General features: G+C 35.6%; 1 protein-coding gene across 7 annotated transcripts in view; it reads right to left on the bottom strand.

Annotated features, from left to right (window-relative positions):
- The window catches only part of ETV1 (ETS variant transcription factor 1), a 99,783-nt gene extending 83,768 nt beyond the window's left edge, over positions 1 to 16,015 (bottom strand). The window contains exons 1-5 of one of the 7 annotated variants that reach the window (XM_023215879.2): positions 15,561 to 16,015; positions 15,004 to 15,135; positions 14,075 to 14,162; positions 12,634 to 12,681; positions 3,336 to 3,389 (exon numbers count right to left, since the gene is read on the bottom strand). In XM_023215879.2, coding sequence (XP_023071647.1) covers positions 3,336 to 3,389; positions 12,634 to 12,681; positions 14,075 to 14,162; positions 15,004 to 15,048 — 235 coding nt within the window. In that variant the 5' untranslated portion in view covers positions 15,049 to 15,135; positions 15,561 to 16,015. Of the gene's footprint in view, positions 1 to 3,335; positions 3,390 to 12,110; positions 12,408 to 12,633; positions 12,682 to 14,074; positions 14,163 to 15,003; positions 15,136 to 15,560 lie in introns of those variants that run through there. The other 6 variants (XM_023215878.1, XM_023215880.1, XM_031936050.1 and 3 more) reach the window with 6 other exon arrangements.
- Positions 16,016 to 17,352: the final 1,337 nt, after the last annotated feature.

Here is a 17,352-nt window from a genome sequence, read left to right as displayed (position 1 = left end):
GTGAAATCTAAGCAGAGTCTGAAATAGGAGGTTCACCAGATTGCCAAGCAAAAATGAAAACTTCTAAAGCAAAATGAACATATGCAAGGGCAAAGAGACTTAAAACAGCTCAATCTGCCCAGAGAACTTAAAAATTAGAAGCGCTAAAGTACAGAGGAAAGGAAAAGACAGGGTACTGGAGTAGCAAGAGTTTAAACCAGAAGGATAGTCAAGACCTGGGTTATAGAACAATTTTCTGTACAGCTAAAGAAATAGGACTTTGTCCTGCAGACAGTCTAAGAAGAAAACTAACAAGGCCAAATAGCTGTGTGTTAATGCTACTGCACAGGGTGGCTTGCAAAGAGGGAAAATCAAAAGGCAAGAAAACCAACCAAAAGGCTGACTCAGAAGTTCAGTGAAGGCAAAATGTAGGTGTGTGAACTAAAGCAATGAAATAGGGATGAAGGAGAGGCCATGAAATTAAGATATTTTTGAAAGCTAGGATCAACAACTTGGTTAGCAATTTGAGGTTTATGGTAAAGAACCGAGGTCTCTGAGGATAAATATCAGGATTTCAGTTTGGATGGTGATGCCACTAACTTAGAAAGGCAACAGAAGTAACAGAGCAATGTTGGTCAGGAAAAATCGTGATTTCACGGTTGGACTTGCTGAGTGTAAACTGTCTGTGGAACATTGCGTTACAGATTGGAGTTGGCGTGTAAATCGTGTTTAAATGCACAGCCGAGGGCTGAGGGAGTGAGTCCAGAGGTGTTGCCTTTTTCTCATCTGCACAGGGACACTAGTGGCGGATCAGGTGAGGATGTCCACTAGACAGCTTCGGAGGGAAGAACCAGGCTGGAGACAACAATGCGGAAGACATTGTTGTTCAACGCTGTGCAGTCCAATATAGTAGCCAGTAGCCAGACATGTCTAAATTTAAAATAATCAAAATTAAATACAGTTAAAAATTCATTTCCTCAGTCCCACTAACCACATTTTGTGTGCTCGACGGCCAATGTGGTTAGTGCACACTGTATCAGGTGGCACAGGTGTAGTCATGTCCATCACAGAAAATTCTATGGGACAGTGCTGGCATGGTGCCTGTGAAATAAGAGGAAAGGGGCTCACGCCTGAGATACCAAAGCTTTGGGAGGCCAAGGCAGGTGGATCACGAGGTCAGGAGATTGAGACTATCCTGGCCAACACAGTGAAAGCCCGTCTCTACTAAAAATACAAAAAATTAGTTGGGCGTGGTTGTGGGTACCTGTAGTCCCAGCTACTTGGGAGGCTGAGGCAGGAGAATGGTGTGAACCTGGGAGGTGGAGCTTGCAGCGAGCCGAGATCACACCACTGCACTCCAGCCTGGGCAGTAAAGCGAGACTCTGTCTCAAAAAAAAAAAAAAAGAAAAGAAAGAAAAAATAAAAGGAAAGGTTTGGGGACAGAACCCTAGGGAAAGAAGAGGTCCACAAAGAGGAGGGAAGGAAAATGAGTTCAGTGAGAAGGAGTGGTCAAGGGAGTTAAAAAAAAAAAAAAAAAAAAAGGAAGAAAATCATGCCCGTGTGACCTTAAGAAGAGTTCAAAGAGATTAAATATTCAACAATAAGAAAAGCTGAAAAGAGGTCAAATAAAAAAGTAGTAAAAAATTACCTCTAGGTGGTTCATTTTACCCTGACAATTGGTATAGTAATGAAATTGTTACCGATTACTTTAGATGTAAAATATCAACAAGTTTAATTCTTTTACTCAGACGATGTGGTTAGCTTTTAGAAAGAATAATTCCCTGCTCACAGGCAGGGAAATGTTGGAATATGATCATTCTCTTCCCAGACTTTAATCAAGAAGGGGAGGACTTGTGTGAGCCATCGTCTGCTGGGAGTGTTTCTAAGGGTGTCTAATTAAGTTCTATATATTTGCTGAGTAAGTTTCTTGGAAGCCTATGTCAAATACCTGCATTTAGACATCAAAGAGCATTATACAATCTTCTTCTTGGATCAAAAATAAAGCTAATAGAACAGCAGTTACCAGGGACTGAGGGCAGTGAAATGGGAGTTATTGTTTTATAGGTTCGGAACTTCAGCTTGGGATATAAAAAAGTTCTGAAGTTGAATAGTGGTGAAGGTTGTACAACAATGTGAATGTACTTAATGCCACTGAACTACAAACTTAAAAATAGTTAAAATGGTAAATTTTATGGTACGTATATTTTACCACAGTGATTTCTTTATAACCAAGCTGAGCTAAAACATGTAACATGTTAGAGAATCTGGACAAAATCTTGCACAACCCTCTACGCCTGAGAAATTTAATACACCAAACATAAATGCTGAAAATATTGCCCACAAACATCTGTTACTTGAAGTAATGCAGGTATTTGTATTAGATTTATGATATAAAGGTGTGAACATATGGGTTTCATAACTTGTAAGACATCAAGCATCTCTTGTTACTACCGATATTGCCTCCTCTGATACTATCAATGGTCTGAAAAAATAAAACAAATTTAGATGTCACCAACAGAACAAAAATGCATTAGGCCAGTTTCATAAATAAGATGGCATTTATACCCTTTTCCTTACTATTTGCTCCTTTGGTCAGTAGCGGCAGTTAGCTGGTAGAATGGCAAATTATAAATATCAGTAGTAAACCCTGAGGCAACCACGTTTGCACAGGCAAAATGCTCACTCTGCAATTAAGGGACAGTGAGTATTCCATGAAGAACTCCTCATGCATTCTCTGACAGACCCGGGAGCAAGGCTCAGGGAAAGGAGCGTGGAAGGAGGAACCCTGAGAGAAGCCAATGGCTGTTTCCATTTGTGCTACTGCAACCAGGAAGCAGAAAATTTCAGGTTAAAAATCAAATAAAAGCAGATGACAATTCATGAATTTAAAATACTACAATAAGCCAACGAATGTTTGCTCCAGAATCTTTTATAAATTATACAATAACTAATCTCAAGTAGTTTTTAACTCTATCTCCCATCAACATCCAGGCATTTCTCTGTAAGCATATTGGCACACTGGAAGTAAACATGTGCATATTCATGGATCACACCCTATTTCCTCCCAAAGATATTTACCAATATGAAGAACAAGACCATCTTTCAATCAACTCAGTTTTCCTTGCCTACTATTTGGAGTTCTCTTCCGATATACAGAATTCAGGGATTCTGCTCAAAATAGAGTTTCTGCTGATGTCACAACCTGACAAATCAAATCATCTTATGGCTGTAAGTTCAAAAGGCGCTTGTACAATGTAAGACAAGACACTGGACGTGAAAACCAACCAAAGAGAAAGAAGGAAAGAAGGAAACCAGAAAGACAGAAAAATACAAGAGATGAGTCATACTATACTTACAACTTTCAGCCTGATAGTCTGGTACAAACTGCTCATCATTGTCAGGTACCTGAGCTGAAGAAGAAAAAGAAAATTAAAAAAAAAAAAATTAAGAGAGAAACTGCCAAAAGCATAAGGAATGTCAAGTAAAATCTGTCAAGTAAGATCTTCTTAGGCTGAGATCAAACCTATGATTATTTGCCAATGAGCTCCTATTTAAAATGGTATTGACAACACTACTTAGGAGGGGAAATGGAAGGGGATCATTGATGTCAACTAGGAACCATATATATGTCAGAAATAGGACTATAGCAGGTGTATTCCCTCTGAATTTCACCTGCCAGATGGAAATAAAAGAGATGCAAAATAAAGAAAGCTACAGAATTTCCATTTCCTACAGTTTTTTTTTTTTTTTTTTTGAAGAATGGAGCAAAAGCTATTTCACACTGCCAGTGTGTAAGCAGCCCATTTAAATTAACCACACAATTATTTTAAGTGATGTGCAGTTATCACACACATCCCTCCGCTTTTTTAGAAACGTCTGCTAGTATGTTCTCTGTCCTGCAAAATACACCATATTTTAAAATGCTTGCCCTGAATTTTGCCAGAGTATGCTACAAAGATTTTTAAATGGAAGAATAGTCCTTGATTTGGCTCATATATAATAAAGTATCATATTTCAAAGATTATATTCATATTAATAAAATAATAAACAATAATACAAATGTCATTTTTTCATTCAAAATATTTTCCTGGCAACTACTAGGCATTAACAAAAAGAATATGACTATTTCGTCAGTCCTAATGTCAAAAGACTTTCCTATTTTTAGTAAAGGAAAAATACTGAATAGCAAGGACTTAATAGATTTGGCAGCAATCAAAACACAAGTGCATTTTTCACTTCAAAAACGTTTTCATCACAGTTAATTTAGACATCAAAGTAACCTATTCCAAACTGAATATTAATAATAAGCTTTCACAAACACACATAAATACATACACACACACCCAAAAAATAGAAGGTAGGTTACTTTTAATTTGATAAAAATATAATGACTTATCATCCTAATTAACTTTAGCTGTGATTTGATTAGCTAGTATTACTTTATTAGTGTTACGTAATACTGAAACTTTTTTATCCAGCCAAGTCATATTTAAATAGATGTTAATTAACTTTTCAAAATGAGCCTATTCTGTATGAGGAATGCTTATTAAAATAAACAGTCTCTTTGAAAATGCTTCAGGTTGATAATTGAATGGCTTAAGAAAAAATCTACATAAAAAGGAATTCTATATTTTTAAAAATTTGTATATAAAAAATAATACAGTATACAGAATTAAAGTTTCTTTTTATTAGTTTAATATTATTCTTTAAGAACAGATATTTGGCTGAATAAAATTTATGTTCTATTATGAAGAGCATAACAATCTGGTAATTGTGCCTATTATAAAAATGTATGCAGTTTGACATTCAGCTGTTTTCTAACAACTCTCTTCTGTATACCAATAATTAACTTTATTACAAATGCACTCTATCCCCACTACCAAACAAAATCAAACAAATTAAGAACTTTTTCAAGTTTTAACTGATGCCTATTTGATCAGCCTATATTGCAAGGAGAATTTTTTTCTTTTCATATTGCTCTAATATCTGATAATGTGGGTAACAACTTTAAAGTCAGCGAACTGCAAATCTTAATTCTATGACATGCTAGCTTGCAACTTTGGTTAAGTTACTGAACCTCGTCAAATTGAATTTTACTCATCAGTTTAATAGTGACCAAATACAGGTTTTTTGGCAGGGATTAAATGAAACAGTCTAAACACAATGCCAGCTACTCAAGAAATGTTCCTTATTTTCTTCTTTCCAGTCCTCTACCCACCTACCCTTGTCTTTCAAGTCATCCACAAAAAAGTACTTGTCATTAGAATGCTCGGTTTAATATCTTTACTTCTAATGAAGTCTACTGGAGAGGCAAAGAAACAGCTAAAATCTGTACATTAGCATTCTCTCTGCTATTAACACAACATATTTTTTTGACACGGCAGAAAAAAATGTTCTAAAAGATTCATAAATTACAAGTCGAAGGGTGCGCTTTCAAGTAAGTCTTCGTACCAAAAAAATTACAAGCGTTTTAAATATATATTTAATAAATAACAGCAAGTACACAGAATCAAATCCTGCACATTTTTCCCATTATATCCTTGTTTTGGTTTTCCCTCAGAATTAACAGCTAAACAGATATAACTATTGAGATGCAAATTTATCAACCACAACAATTACTGGGCTTTTAAAAAGACAACATTTACAAGAATCTGATAAAAATATAATATCCCTTTACAGGAAAAGTTAAAAATAGCTAGTGAGTAACAAAAGTATATTTGTAACTGAATATAATGGTATGAATGCCCTAAAGGTCTTTTGTTCGTTTTTGTAGTATGGTAAGCAAATTTGCAACTTCGTAATATATGTCACTGCAAGAGTAGCACAGACTCATTGATGGGAGTGTGATGTGTGCTGGAATATGTGTGAGGAAAAAAGGGCCAAATTTTAGGAGTAGAATAATCTAGAAGTTATACCTCGCAAATATACAGAAAATAGCTGCACACCAACAATCTGTAAAGAGTAAGAATAAGAATTCCTATTTCTGTTCTAACTCCTTAACATACTGAATAAATACTTCACACTTATTCCTGAACATATTACAGAATTTTAACAAAAAACATATGACTCACATTTTCACAGAAGCTAATCTTAAGAAACTGAATAGACCAAATGAAGCAGCATGCTACTTAAATAGACAAAGGCTTAAGTATACCTCTAATTTCAAGTTAGAGTAAACGGAAAGCAGTTAACTAAAAACACAAGTTGGATCTAGGCAAGGAAAATATGACAAAGTATTGCCACACTTGTATCATACATTTCCTTTTTTCTTCAATTCAGGGGAATACTGTGAAGGAGCAAACTACAGCTGCCTGAAAATTTGCAGCAAGCCATACCAACGCCAAAGTTGAAAATTAACAATAGAAGTCAACCTAAAAAAGCAATGTTTTTTCCACTACTATCTATTATAAACTGTGCTTGATATAATCACCTTTGGGGAATGAAAATGTTTCCCCACACTATGTAATTAAAGATGAAGGGGAAGAGAAGGAAAGGAGAAGGGGAGCAAGTATATACCAAAAGACCAATAAAATGCTTTCAAGGAGATTAAGCATGTGGATTTTATTGGTAATAGCTGTAGCGGCTCTATCAGTTCATTGCACATTAATAGACAAGTTGCCATCAAGTCTCAGGATCTCGGCTTTAAAAGGGTAGTATGTGCACTCTCAGCTATTTGCTTTACCTAGATTATTACCAAAGTTGTTTTACTGTTTTCTCTGTTTTTGCTACATATCAATACATATTATCAGAAAGAAGACTCATCAAAATATTAATCATGACCTATATGTCACAAACTCACCAATTCTCCTTTTTAATTTTAATATCCTTTCTTAACTAATATTGCCTTGGGGATGGGTAATTTTAAATATAGCTTGCCTTTATGTTATACTTCTTTTTAACTTTCAAATGAAATAATAATCATTACTTAAGAAAAAGTAAGCAATGAAAAATTTTCCAAGGTTGGCTGCAGCAAAGCGAAAACCCTCCTATTCTTACAAACTATGTGCCTGTTGGGTTTTCTTTTAAAGCTAAGGAAAAAGTGGAAGAATTACAAATAAAACAAACATCAAGTATAAAAGGGGTTAATATTTAATTAAAACCAGTTCTATCCACTGTAACAATGACCTGGAGCCAAACAAGGCGGAAGATGTATGAGTCATTCTTTCTGCCCGTGAATGAGACAGCTGATCTCCTCAGCAATTCCTCAAGACAAGCAGGCAGAACTGGAGTTCTGCCTCCATTCACAAAAACACAGTCCAGCATATGAGCCATGTGGTCCAACCACAATCTTTTCATGTCACACCCATCCAGGGAGCTAAAGCAAGTAAACTTGGACTTGCAATATAAACACACCAATTTTATTGCTCTGTCTCAGAGCACAGATCTATTAAAGGAACACATTTAAATAAATGACAAGTTTACAAAGTTACATACAGACATACATATATATACACACAAATACATACATACACATATCCCATCCTGCTTTACAGAGTAACTTGTTACAGAAACTTGCATGTATAAAACTAAGGAAGAAAAAAGGAAAAGATGGAAATACAAAGAATGTTTCAAGAAAGGGAAAAGAAAAACCATTACAGAAATGCCTTATTTTTCTTGCCTATTATCCAAGTATTTTTATCATAAGAATACTGTAGATTGTTTGCTGAACTTTGTAATATTTCTCCTTGAATTAAAGAGTTAGAAACAAATTTCTTGTGATAAATTTAAATTTTATTTCAAATAAGAAGTAAAACAAGAAAAATCCGCCTTCCTACAGTGGTATTCTGTTTAATTCTGAAGTGAAGCTACAGGCCATGGAACAAAATAATCATGAGTCCACTACGTTTGGTTTTATACCACATCCACTTTTAACAATAAAATGATTGTACAAATGTAAAAACATTAATTATGCAGAAATGTAAACATATTTAAACATACAAAAAAAGGAGGCAACTTTCCAATGACAAAAACACCTTTACTACTTGATTAAGGCATTATTGTCATATTTCTATATTCTTACTGTAACAGTAAAGTTTTAGTTGTGGTGAGTGTCAAATCAGCTTAAATTCCTAACTAAACCTGACCTGTAGTAACTTGAAAACTTAAGGGAAGCTCAGAGCCAACTAGCTGTTGTTTCTAGCCAAATATTTTCTCTAATGCTACAGAGGTCTGACTCTATTATTATTTTTTTATTATAACATTATACACAAGTCAAAGGGAATAAAGTTATACTACAAAATGTAACAAACTGCAGATTTCCCATAACTGAAATAGAAAAGCTTAGTCATATTTTATTTATTAGGATCCTCTGGAAAAACTACACTGTACTATACCAAATCCTATTTTTCTATTTTAAAAAAAAAATTTCTATTTTGTAAATAAAACATGTATGAAAAAACATTCATGCAATTCCAATGAAAGTTTAGAAATAAAATATACTTACTCTATTTGCTATCTAAGTCAAACTCAAATGAGAAGTTTTTCTCTCATATTTTAGATTATTTTCTGGTACAACAAAGAGAGGGGTGATAGTCCATCCTCTCCCTGCCCACACACACATGAAATGATTGTTGTTCAATTGTAAGAAACTATATGGACTTCTCTAATTCAATGCTTAATTCTAAAGTCATGTTTTATGTAAACCACATAAAATAATGTAGTTTTTAAAGCCTTTAATCCTTATTGCACCAAGTGGGGCAAAATAATTCATGAGCACATAACCAATTTTATGTTCCATTAAAAAAAAAAGCAGGATTTTTGAAAAATAAAAATGAGTGTATTACGACTGCTATATATTGTGGATGACATTACACATAGTGAGTAACAATAGCACATATTACTTAAGAAACATCACATAATGATTTTGAATATAAATTTAGCATCAGCCATTAAAGCGAATTGAGGGGAAAGTAATGACATCTCTGCTTTTAAGTCAACATGACTGTTGTTTGAAGGTCACATAAAACCAAAAGAAAAAAACCCTTCTTTGTATGCTGTAATAACCTTTGCTGTAGAAAGGTTGTTCTTGGAGATAAAACTCCTACTCAGAGTGTGGTGGCAGCACTAAACTTGACTCAATACAAAACCACTGAAAAACATTTTACCCTGAAGACAGAGAATACTGTTGATGAACATGAACCTGAAAGAACATCTAGACCAGAAACAAAATAACAGTCAAGAGAGCAGCTATACATTTACATCAGATATATACTGAAAATTATTATTTCCCTTTAAGTTGTGTTAGTAGGTGAGCTTTAAGAAGCAAGTTTGTAAGAATGCAATCCTTTCTTAATTTTTTACATCTTTCTATTTTTGTTCGGATACACAAGAGATTCCATTTTAACTATGACTTTCAGGCTGTTATGAATAAGACATCACCATGATGTTGATAGGATTGATATTTAAACTCATTATTTCATGGGATCAAATAATTGCAACTGCCTTTCTGTCAGTAGCAGCCTAATTCAGAAGACAAAGAATCAATAAAGAATTGCACATAGTAAAATTATAACATAAAGTGACTATGGCAACATTTTAAAATTGGCATATTCCCTGACTTAAAAAAAAAAAAAAAAAAAAAGACTACTGTGGTCACTGAAAATATTAACTTTTCAATTTTCTTCAGAATAAGATAATTATTTTAAACTGTGTTTAGATGTTGAAAAATCTCTAAATTGCAGTGTTAGTTCTTGGGAAATGATATTAATGTAAAGTTGTATTCTCCACCAACATATTTAAATCTCTGTATGGGTAACTTTCTTGGTAGAATGCAAGTATATTTTTACAGAGGACTTTACTGAATTGAAAATGCAGGTTCCATCCCCACCCTTAAACAGTCCTGCTTTATCTATTCCAACTTCCCCTTAGAAATAAAAAAAAATTTATAATCCATAATAATTTACCCATGACTAATCCATATGTTGCATTTGGGGTAAAATTTATGAACAGTCTTACAGAAAAAACAAACTAAACATGCTAAGATATCATTTAACAAATATTTGTTAAATGTGCCTGTTGGGTTTTCTTTTAAAGCTGTAAAGCTGTAATTTTTCAAAAACACAATTATCATATGACATGTGACATTTTATAATTTTTCAAAAACACAATTATCATATGACATGTGACAACTAACTTGACTCTCATGTCTAATAAGGTTTTTAGACCTGTTTAACTTCCCTGTGGAATTCTAACTCATGGGAGAAACTTGGTTAATTGCCAATGATCTTTTTTAAAGAGGTCAAGATGTCTTAAAATTCCATGGTCACTTTCTTGGCTATGGAATATTATGAAAAGAAATATGTAAACGGTTCATAATCTGGCAATTTGGCAATGTTTTAATTTCTAGATGTCCAGAAAGACATAAATGGGCACATCTCACTACAAATAACTAGGGTAATTTGGGGATCTCTTCTTAGCTAAATACTGTTCAAGACGTGGGATAAGTCAAGTTAAAATATTAGTGCAAAATAATATATTTAATTTCTCAAAACAGAAAAAAGTGGAGTCTAGAAACAAGAAGTTAAAAAGATCTCTTTTCTTATTATTAGATTTTAAACACCACATTAACAACTTTTTGCTTACATCATGATTTAGATAAATTAATGTAAACTATTTTGAAAATATTTAAATTATTCTAAAATGAAATCTTATCCATAGTTTGTAAATAGTAGTCCTCCTGGGAATTCATATAAAACACTCATGATTAATTCCTGAACTTAATTGAAATTACAATTCTTTTCAAAGTAAAGGTCCATGTTCTTCCAAATACATTGATCATTTTCTAGGTTTATTTTTTGTAATGCTAAGTCTTCAGGTTTGATTTACAGGTATGTTAATAATCCCGGAGAAAGACTATTCCCTGCAGAGTTTTAAAAGATAAATTTGGATAAATTATTCAAATCATTTATCTGAGCTACAAGACACAAAACAAGTCAAAAGTTAAAAGAAAAGAAATGTACTGAAACTGATTATAAAATGGTAAGAGTCTGTCACAGATTCCACATTTTAAAATTAAAAACAGAGTTGCTATGCACATTCAAAATCTGCCAGCAAGTGCACTGACTTGGAATCAATGAGATTTAAACATCTAAGAACCAACAAACCTTCCAGAACAATTAAAATATATATTTTATGTTATTCTGGAGAAGCAAATAAATTCTCTCATTAAGGTAATGTTCTCACAACCTTTGACTTTGCAAAACTAATAGGCATAAGTTAATACAAGAATCTCCATGCAGATTTTCCATGAAAAAGTTATATCTGAATATGACTTATGTTGCAATAAAAAGTAATCTATTGCAGTAAGATTCATTCACAGAGACTAGCAAAATGATCCTTAAATATCGCCAAAACTTTCAGTAAGTCTTACCTTCATTAACATGTAAATACAATCATCCTTTCAAAGGACTATTAGGAAAGCTATTTAACTTTAAAGATTGATAAAGATTGAAAAAGCTCTTTGGAGAACTAGACTATCAGCAAAACAAAGAAACTTATTTTACATGCTAACAGCAAGTTGATCAACTGCATTCAAGACCACCGATAAAACATATCAGTCTGCCTCAAAGTAGCTACAGCAACACCTGGGTTCCATTTAAAGAGACCCACTGTCTCCTTTTTAACCATCTTAAAATCTGTTCCAAAACTTGCATGTTTCCCATATAATGTGAACACACAAATAGCACTGCTATACACTCAATGCTTAAATATCTATAATTTTTCTCTTTGTATTTCCCACAAAACACATCATAAAATTAACATTTCACATTTTTATGCCAAATCCAAAAGAAAAATTTCAAATTATGAATGCCAACAAAAGTCCCTCAATATTAGGCATTTTCGAAGTTGTATAAAGCTTTATGAAGCAGTATCTCATTTTCCTATAAAGTTGCATGCAATAAAATATATAACAGATAGAACCACGAAATTTTATCATAAAATAATCCAAAATAAAAGTAATGCCTTTAAATGTACCCTTGCTCTATTAAATAAATCCTAATAAAACTGACAAAATAGCAAAGGTCAATTTCAACAAACATCACATGAATAGTAACACATGGAAAACATTTTTAAAATCCTCATATCTCCCATTTATTTTAAACCCATAGATTTCCTAAGTATTAGATACACACCTAACGTTCTGTGTTGTGAACAAGGTGGAAAGAAGACACTTGCACTTAAATCTTGAAGCATCCCGTCCTGATGAACCCAGAGAAACTAATTTCTGCCATCAGAAAAGTCCTCCACCAGAACACCAAATAATGATATGCGCTGCTCTAAAGGAAACAGCAAGCCAGCCGGGTTCTGGCTCTAGGAGGTCTCTGGAGGTACAATAATATAAACCTGATCAATTGCAATTAAAATCTGAACAGAGGCTTAGAACTTGAAGTCTTGGTGCATTAGTTCTTGCCAAAAGCAGATGTGATTGTGAGCTGGAAGCAATTTCTCCTGGTAATTTGTGATGACACTGGGTAGTACAGCCCCAGAGTCCCCAAAGACAAACTCATCAGAGGCTCTAATGTATGCATGACACATGAGGTGGCTCTTTTAGAGCTCAATTAATTGGGCTGAATATTAAGACAGCAAGTTCAGGACTTCTTTTTTTTCTTCTTCTAGAGTTGCTTTTCCCCCCTTTTAAAGCAATTTTTGCCTTACCTTCTGCAAGCCATGTTTCCTGTAATTGACTTAGATCTTGAAAGAGTTCTAAAAAACAAGTCAAAGATATAAACATAAGATTTGCAAATCTTTAGTCTTCATTAAATGGAAATGTTTGTCATGAAACTGGTATTAAATAAAAATTTAATTTCAAGAGATGCAGTCAACATAAAAGTAAAAAAGGAGGCATAACTTAAATATCTCAATAATACTGCCTACTTTTCATGCCTATTAAGCAACTCTTTAAGAAATTATTTTAGTCAACTAAAGAATAGTCAATCATCTTTCCTTTTTCCTTTTTAACAAATGGCTTAATAAGCTCAGGGATACCAGAATTCACAAAAAGACTGAGGTGAATGTGTGTCTATTCGCTGAAATATTTCTTAAATATATTTAACTCTTGCTAAAATAGTAGTAGGGGGAAGATTAGAAAGAATGAAAAGCATTTTATTCATATCTTCTAAATCTTACATAAAAAATATAACGGCACATGGTACAACTGTCAAAGTACCATGTTTTCAACTTTAATACCTCAAAACTAAAAGAAACCACTTCAAATACAAGTTTTTAGAGGAAAACGTCTACATTAATAGGTTTGTAAAAGTCGGAAAGACAATTATTTGGCACCACATTATCATCAAGTTCAAAACTGTATGGTCATGTTAGGGAGGGAGGGAGGTGTTAAAATAGTATGAAGATTTGAGGAAGTTTCAGAATTCAGTATAACTAATTAAAATTGCCAACTAAACTTCAATAATTAAATCTAAGTATATTAAGTTTATTATGAATGTCCTCATATGGCTAAAATAATTTGTAATATATTGACTTCCTACCAGCAGTTCATCAAAAGAATCTGCAAACTAATTTCCCAAATAGTATTATAATTATTAAGTAGGCCTTAAGTATGATTCAGTGAACACTTTATGGTCAATAAACAAGGTATTATGACCTCACAATTTAGTCATCAAAATCACTCTTGAAAATTCTGTTAACAGTAGATGATTTTATTGTAAAGGGGGTGGGAAACCAAACAATCATTAATATTGTTTAACTTGTAATAAAAGAGAAAGAAAAAATAAGCAGTGTACATAGCTGCTGAATTTGTCCCACTGTATTGGATATTTTTAAACTGTTATCTTAGTGAATGGGGTGAGTTATATGCCATTTGGACAAAGGTATTTAAACACAAAACAATGATTAAAAGAAAGTTGTCATTGTTAAGATTTTATTTCCTTCTTTCATTAGTTTGTGATAGGACCATAAAATAGTCTCCCATGCAAACTGCCACATTATATAAATTGTTTCAAGTTAAAGTCTCAGTTAAATTCAGTAATTTCAAAGTTTATTATTTTTAAGATAAGACTGAAGTGCTCCTTTTCTTTCAGCAGGGTGGAGAGTGTAGGTAAAAAAAATGGGGATTCAGCCCAAAATCAAACCTCACCTTCTGAATCATGAGCCAGATCTCTGTTAATGAATTTTCTTTTCCTGACATTTGTTGGTTTCTCGTTACAATTTCTCCCACGCTGACTCTACAAAGGGAAAGATAAAATCCTTTAAAAGAATGTAAACCTCAGATCACACACACACGCACACGCGCACACACACACACAGAGACATGCATACATAAGTCTAATGGATCTTCTCTCTGAATAGAAAAATAAAAGTCCATAGTATCAATTCTAATATTCATTTTCTCACTTATTTGACAGTGAAAGCTTATGTTAAGCAGTCAGGGAGAGTTGCTTCCCAGTGCCGATCCTAGCACATTACTATTTATCAGTCATATATTCATGGTATCTCAGCATCAAAACAACCTTAAGCATTAACACTTAAAGTTGTTTTTAGGTTGGTTCAATGCTAGATTAAAACAGTGGATTTTATTCTCTTTTGGACAGCCCCTCCTCCCAACCCCTCCCTCACAAAAAAAAAAAAAAAAGCAAAAAGGGTAGAGAAATGAAAAAAAGAGAGAGAAAATGAGAAAAAAAAAAAAAAAAGAAACAAAAACACCCCATATAAACAAAAAGCGTCAGCATTTGTCTCAACTTCATTCTTTTCAATGTGGCAGACAAACCCAGCCAAAAACTTTGAGTGCAGCAGCTGCTGCTGCCCTCCATCTCCTCTTCCACTCATCTTGGGAGCTTTAATCAGAAAAAGGGGTCTTAAAAACAAAACTATGCCTTATCCAAATCACTGAAAGGTAAGCTCATTTTGAAGACTGGGCTTCTAGAAGCAGAGTCGCCCTACAGTGGCAACAAAGCAGATAAGTATCTGCAATCCCAACCCCGTGCCCCCTCCCTTCTCATTTTCTCCCTCTCCCCACCCCCGTCGGAGTCAAGTTTATAAACAGCAACTTTCAAACTGATCACTCACATTGGTGACCATGTAAGGCACTTGCTGGTCATAAAATCCATCCATGCTGCTGCTCTTCGCAAATCTCAGCTCAGTATTTTATATTTTGAGCATTTAGCTGGAGATTTCCTCAGGATCTGGACTTCTATCAACCTAGAGGGGAACAAGATGGCTTTTAGGCTTTAAAAAAAAAATCATGAATGAAGCTCTTGAATTTGCATAGCTAATTACCCTCAGACAGTCCCATTCACAAAAATAACCCTCCCTACACCGCCTCCTTCACCTGGATCCAAAGAGAGCCAAGAGAGTTCACAATTTACATATTTTCGGTAGTAGCAAAAATCCGAACAAGAGGCGATGTATTTATTTACACTCTCGATGTTTCCCTGCGCGGTCGGTGTACCCCGGGCAGCTCTGATTCGCAAACGTGTGCAAAACTAGCAATGGCGATCAACGAGACTTGCTTTGCACCTAACGGGACTAAAGAGACGGAGACACCTCTTTCATCAGGATAGTTTTTGCGACCCACAACCATGCAATTATCTGGAGAGACATAAAAAGTTGTTGGAAAGACCCACCTGAAGGCCACGCTAGGCGAAAGGCTGCAAAAACTTCCCTCCAAATTTAATAAAAACATTAATTATTGCCCAGCACTTCCCCCTTGGAAGCCGAAAGCGCCTCTGACAGAGCTCAATTCGGTGGTTTTTCCTCTACTTCTCCTCCAGGGGCCTCCAATCCAAACTGATGGATCGCTGCCTCCCATTGGCTCCGCGTCTCTTTCACAAGATCAGATTTCGGGCTGTCAATCAGGCGGCTTGCTGCCCCTTCCCGCGGGTCTCCCTCGCCCCTCTGCCCTAGGGGGTGCTCGGTCGATAGGCGCTGAGTCCTCAGCCTGGAAGCACCACGGAGAGACTCGACTTCCTCTGTAACCCGTAGCTTATTGTTAAAGCGCCTGGGGATACTGAAACCATGTGTTTCGAGTCGCCAGTTCCCATTATTGGGGTGTTAGGTCCACTATTGGGCTGGTTCCCTTAAAGCACTGTTGTGCGGTTCTGGTATACACTTAGAGGCGCGATCCACAAAGCCCGTACCTCCTTATTCAGCCGCCCTGCCCACAGGATCTCCAACACCTCTACTCTTGCCCCGACTAGGAGCCCACCTCGCTCTTTAGATCCTCATTCCCACTAAGCTTTTGGACTAATTTATTTTCCTGTTTTTCAAAACCCACCATCACCATTATGATTTATCAAAACTTTTTTTTAACACTCATTCTCAACTAAAATTAGATCCTATCTTTCGTGGGACAGAAACTAAAGAATCTATAAGGAAAGCACCTAGGAGATGCAAAACTGCTGATTAGCAGAGGTTGTGATGGGAGGACAACAGAGCAAGCTAGGTGAAAAAGTGTAAGTCAAAATTGTCCCTACGTGTGCACTGGAAAAAGGTACTTCCAGTCCACTGTGGCTGTGGGGAGTAGGAGGGAGGGCTTGGGGTGGCTCGTATATCCTAGAACCCGCACGTTTCCTGAGCTTTTGTTATGTATACACGGAGGCGGAGGGTGTCACTTATTGTACTTGACGCTTTCACTTCCTCTACAGCTCTTAAACAGCCAGAGCCCAGGGTTGGGGGCGAGCGGTGAGACGGCTCGGGTTTCAAGGACAATAACTAGGACGTTCAGAAGTGAGGGCTGCATCTCTGAAGCCACTTGCCCTATCCCTCGTATGGGATTCAGCCGAACAGTAAAGCGTCACTTTAAGGAGCCAGTGCCCAACAGGGGACGGGAGGCCGCGTGGATAGGACCAGGGACTCAATGCTGTTGAAATTGATTTGTGACCAGAACTAGTGACCAGAAGACGTTTCCGGCAGCTGTTCCGCCCATTAGGAAACGTGCTGCAGTTCTCAATTTCTATTTGAAAGTTTCCTTCCTTAAATGGAACGTTATGGAGACACATTAAAATGGAGTGTAAGAGTGCACGGCACTCAACTCCGGACCTATGCAGGAGAAATATCTATTTAAAAAACAAGCAAACAAACGAAATCAACACTTATTACTGGGAAAACAACCAATAACTATGGACAGCAAAGACAGACCCCGCGCATTCCCTGAAACTACTAAATCAGAGTTCACAACGCGCGCACCTATAAGCATTTTGAGCGGGAACTGCATTTTAACCCCGGCCAAGGAGAGATTCCAGGAAGAGCCTGGGCCGGGAGGCTGGAACAGTGAAGCTCATGGGTATTATCTGAGGGTGCAACCAAGCAGGGGGTCAATAACAAGGGTGCTCCACCATCCTTCACTCCAGGAATAACCCAGCGCCTGTAATCTGAGCAACAGTTTCCAAAGACCTTCTCTGCAGCCGGAGCCTGACG

This window comes from Piliocolobus tephrosceles, chromosome 8 (genome assembly GCF_002776525.5).
Source record: "Piliocolobus tephrosceles isolate RC106 chromosome 8, ASM277652v3, whole genome shotgun sequence".
Lineage (NCBI taxonomy): Eukaryota > Metazoa > Chordata > Mammalia > Primates > Cercopithecidae > Piliocolobus > Piliocolobus tephrosceles.
The sequence above is the reverse complement of the archived record's forward strand: the minus strand, read 5'-3'. Positions and strand labels throughout refer to the sequence as shown.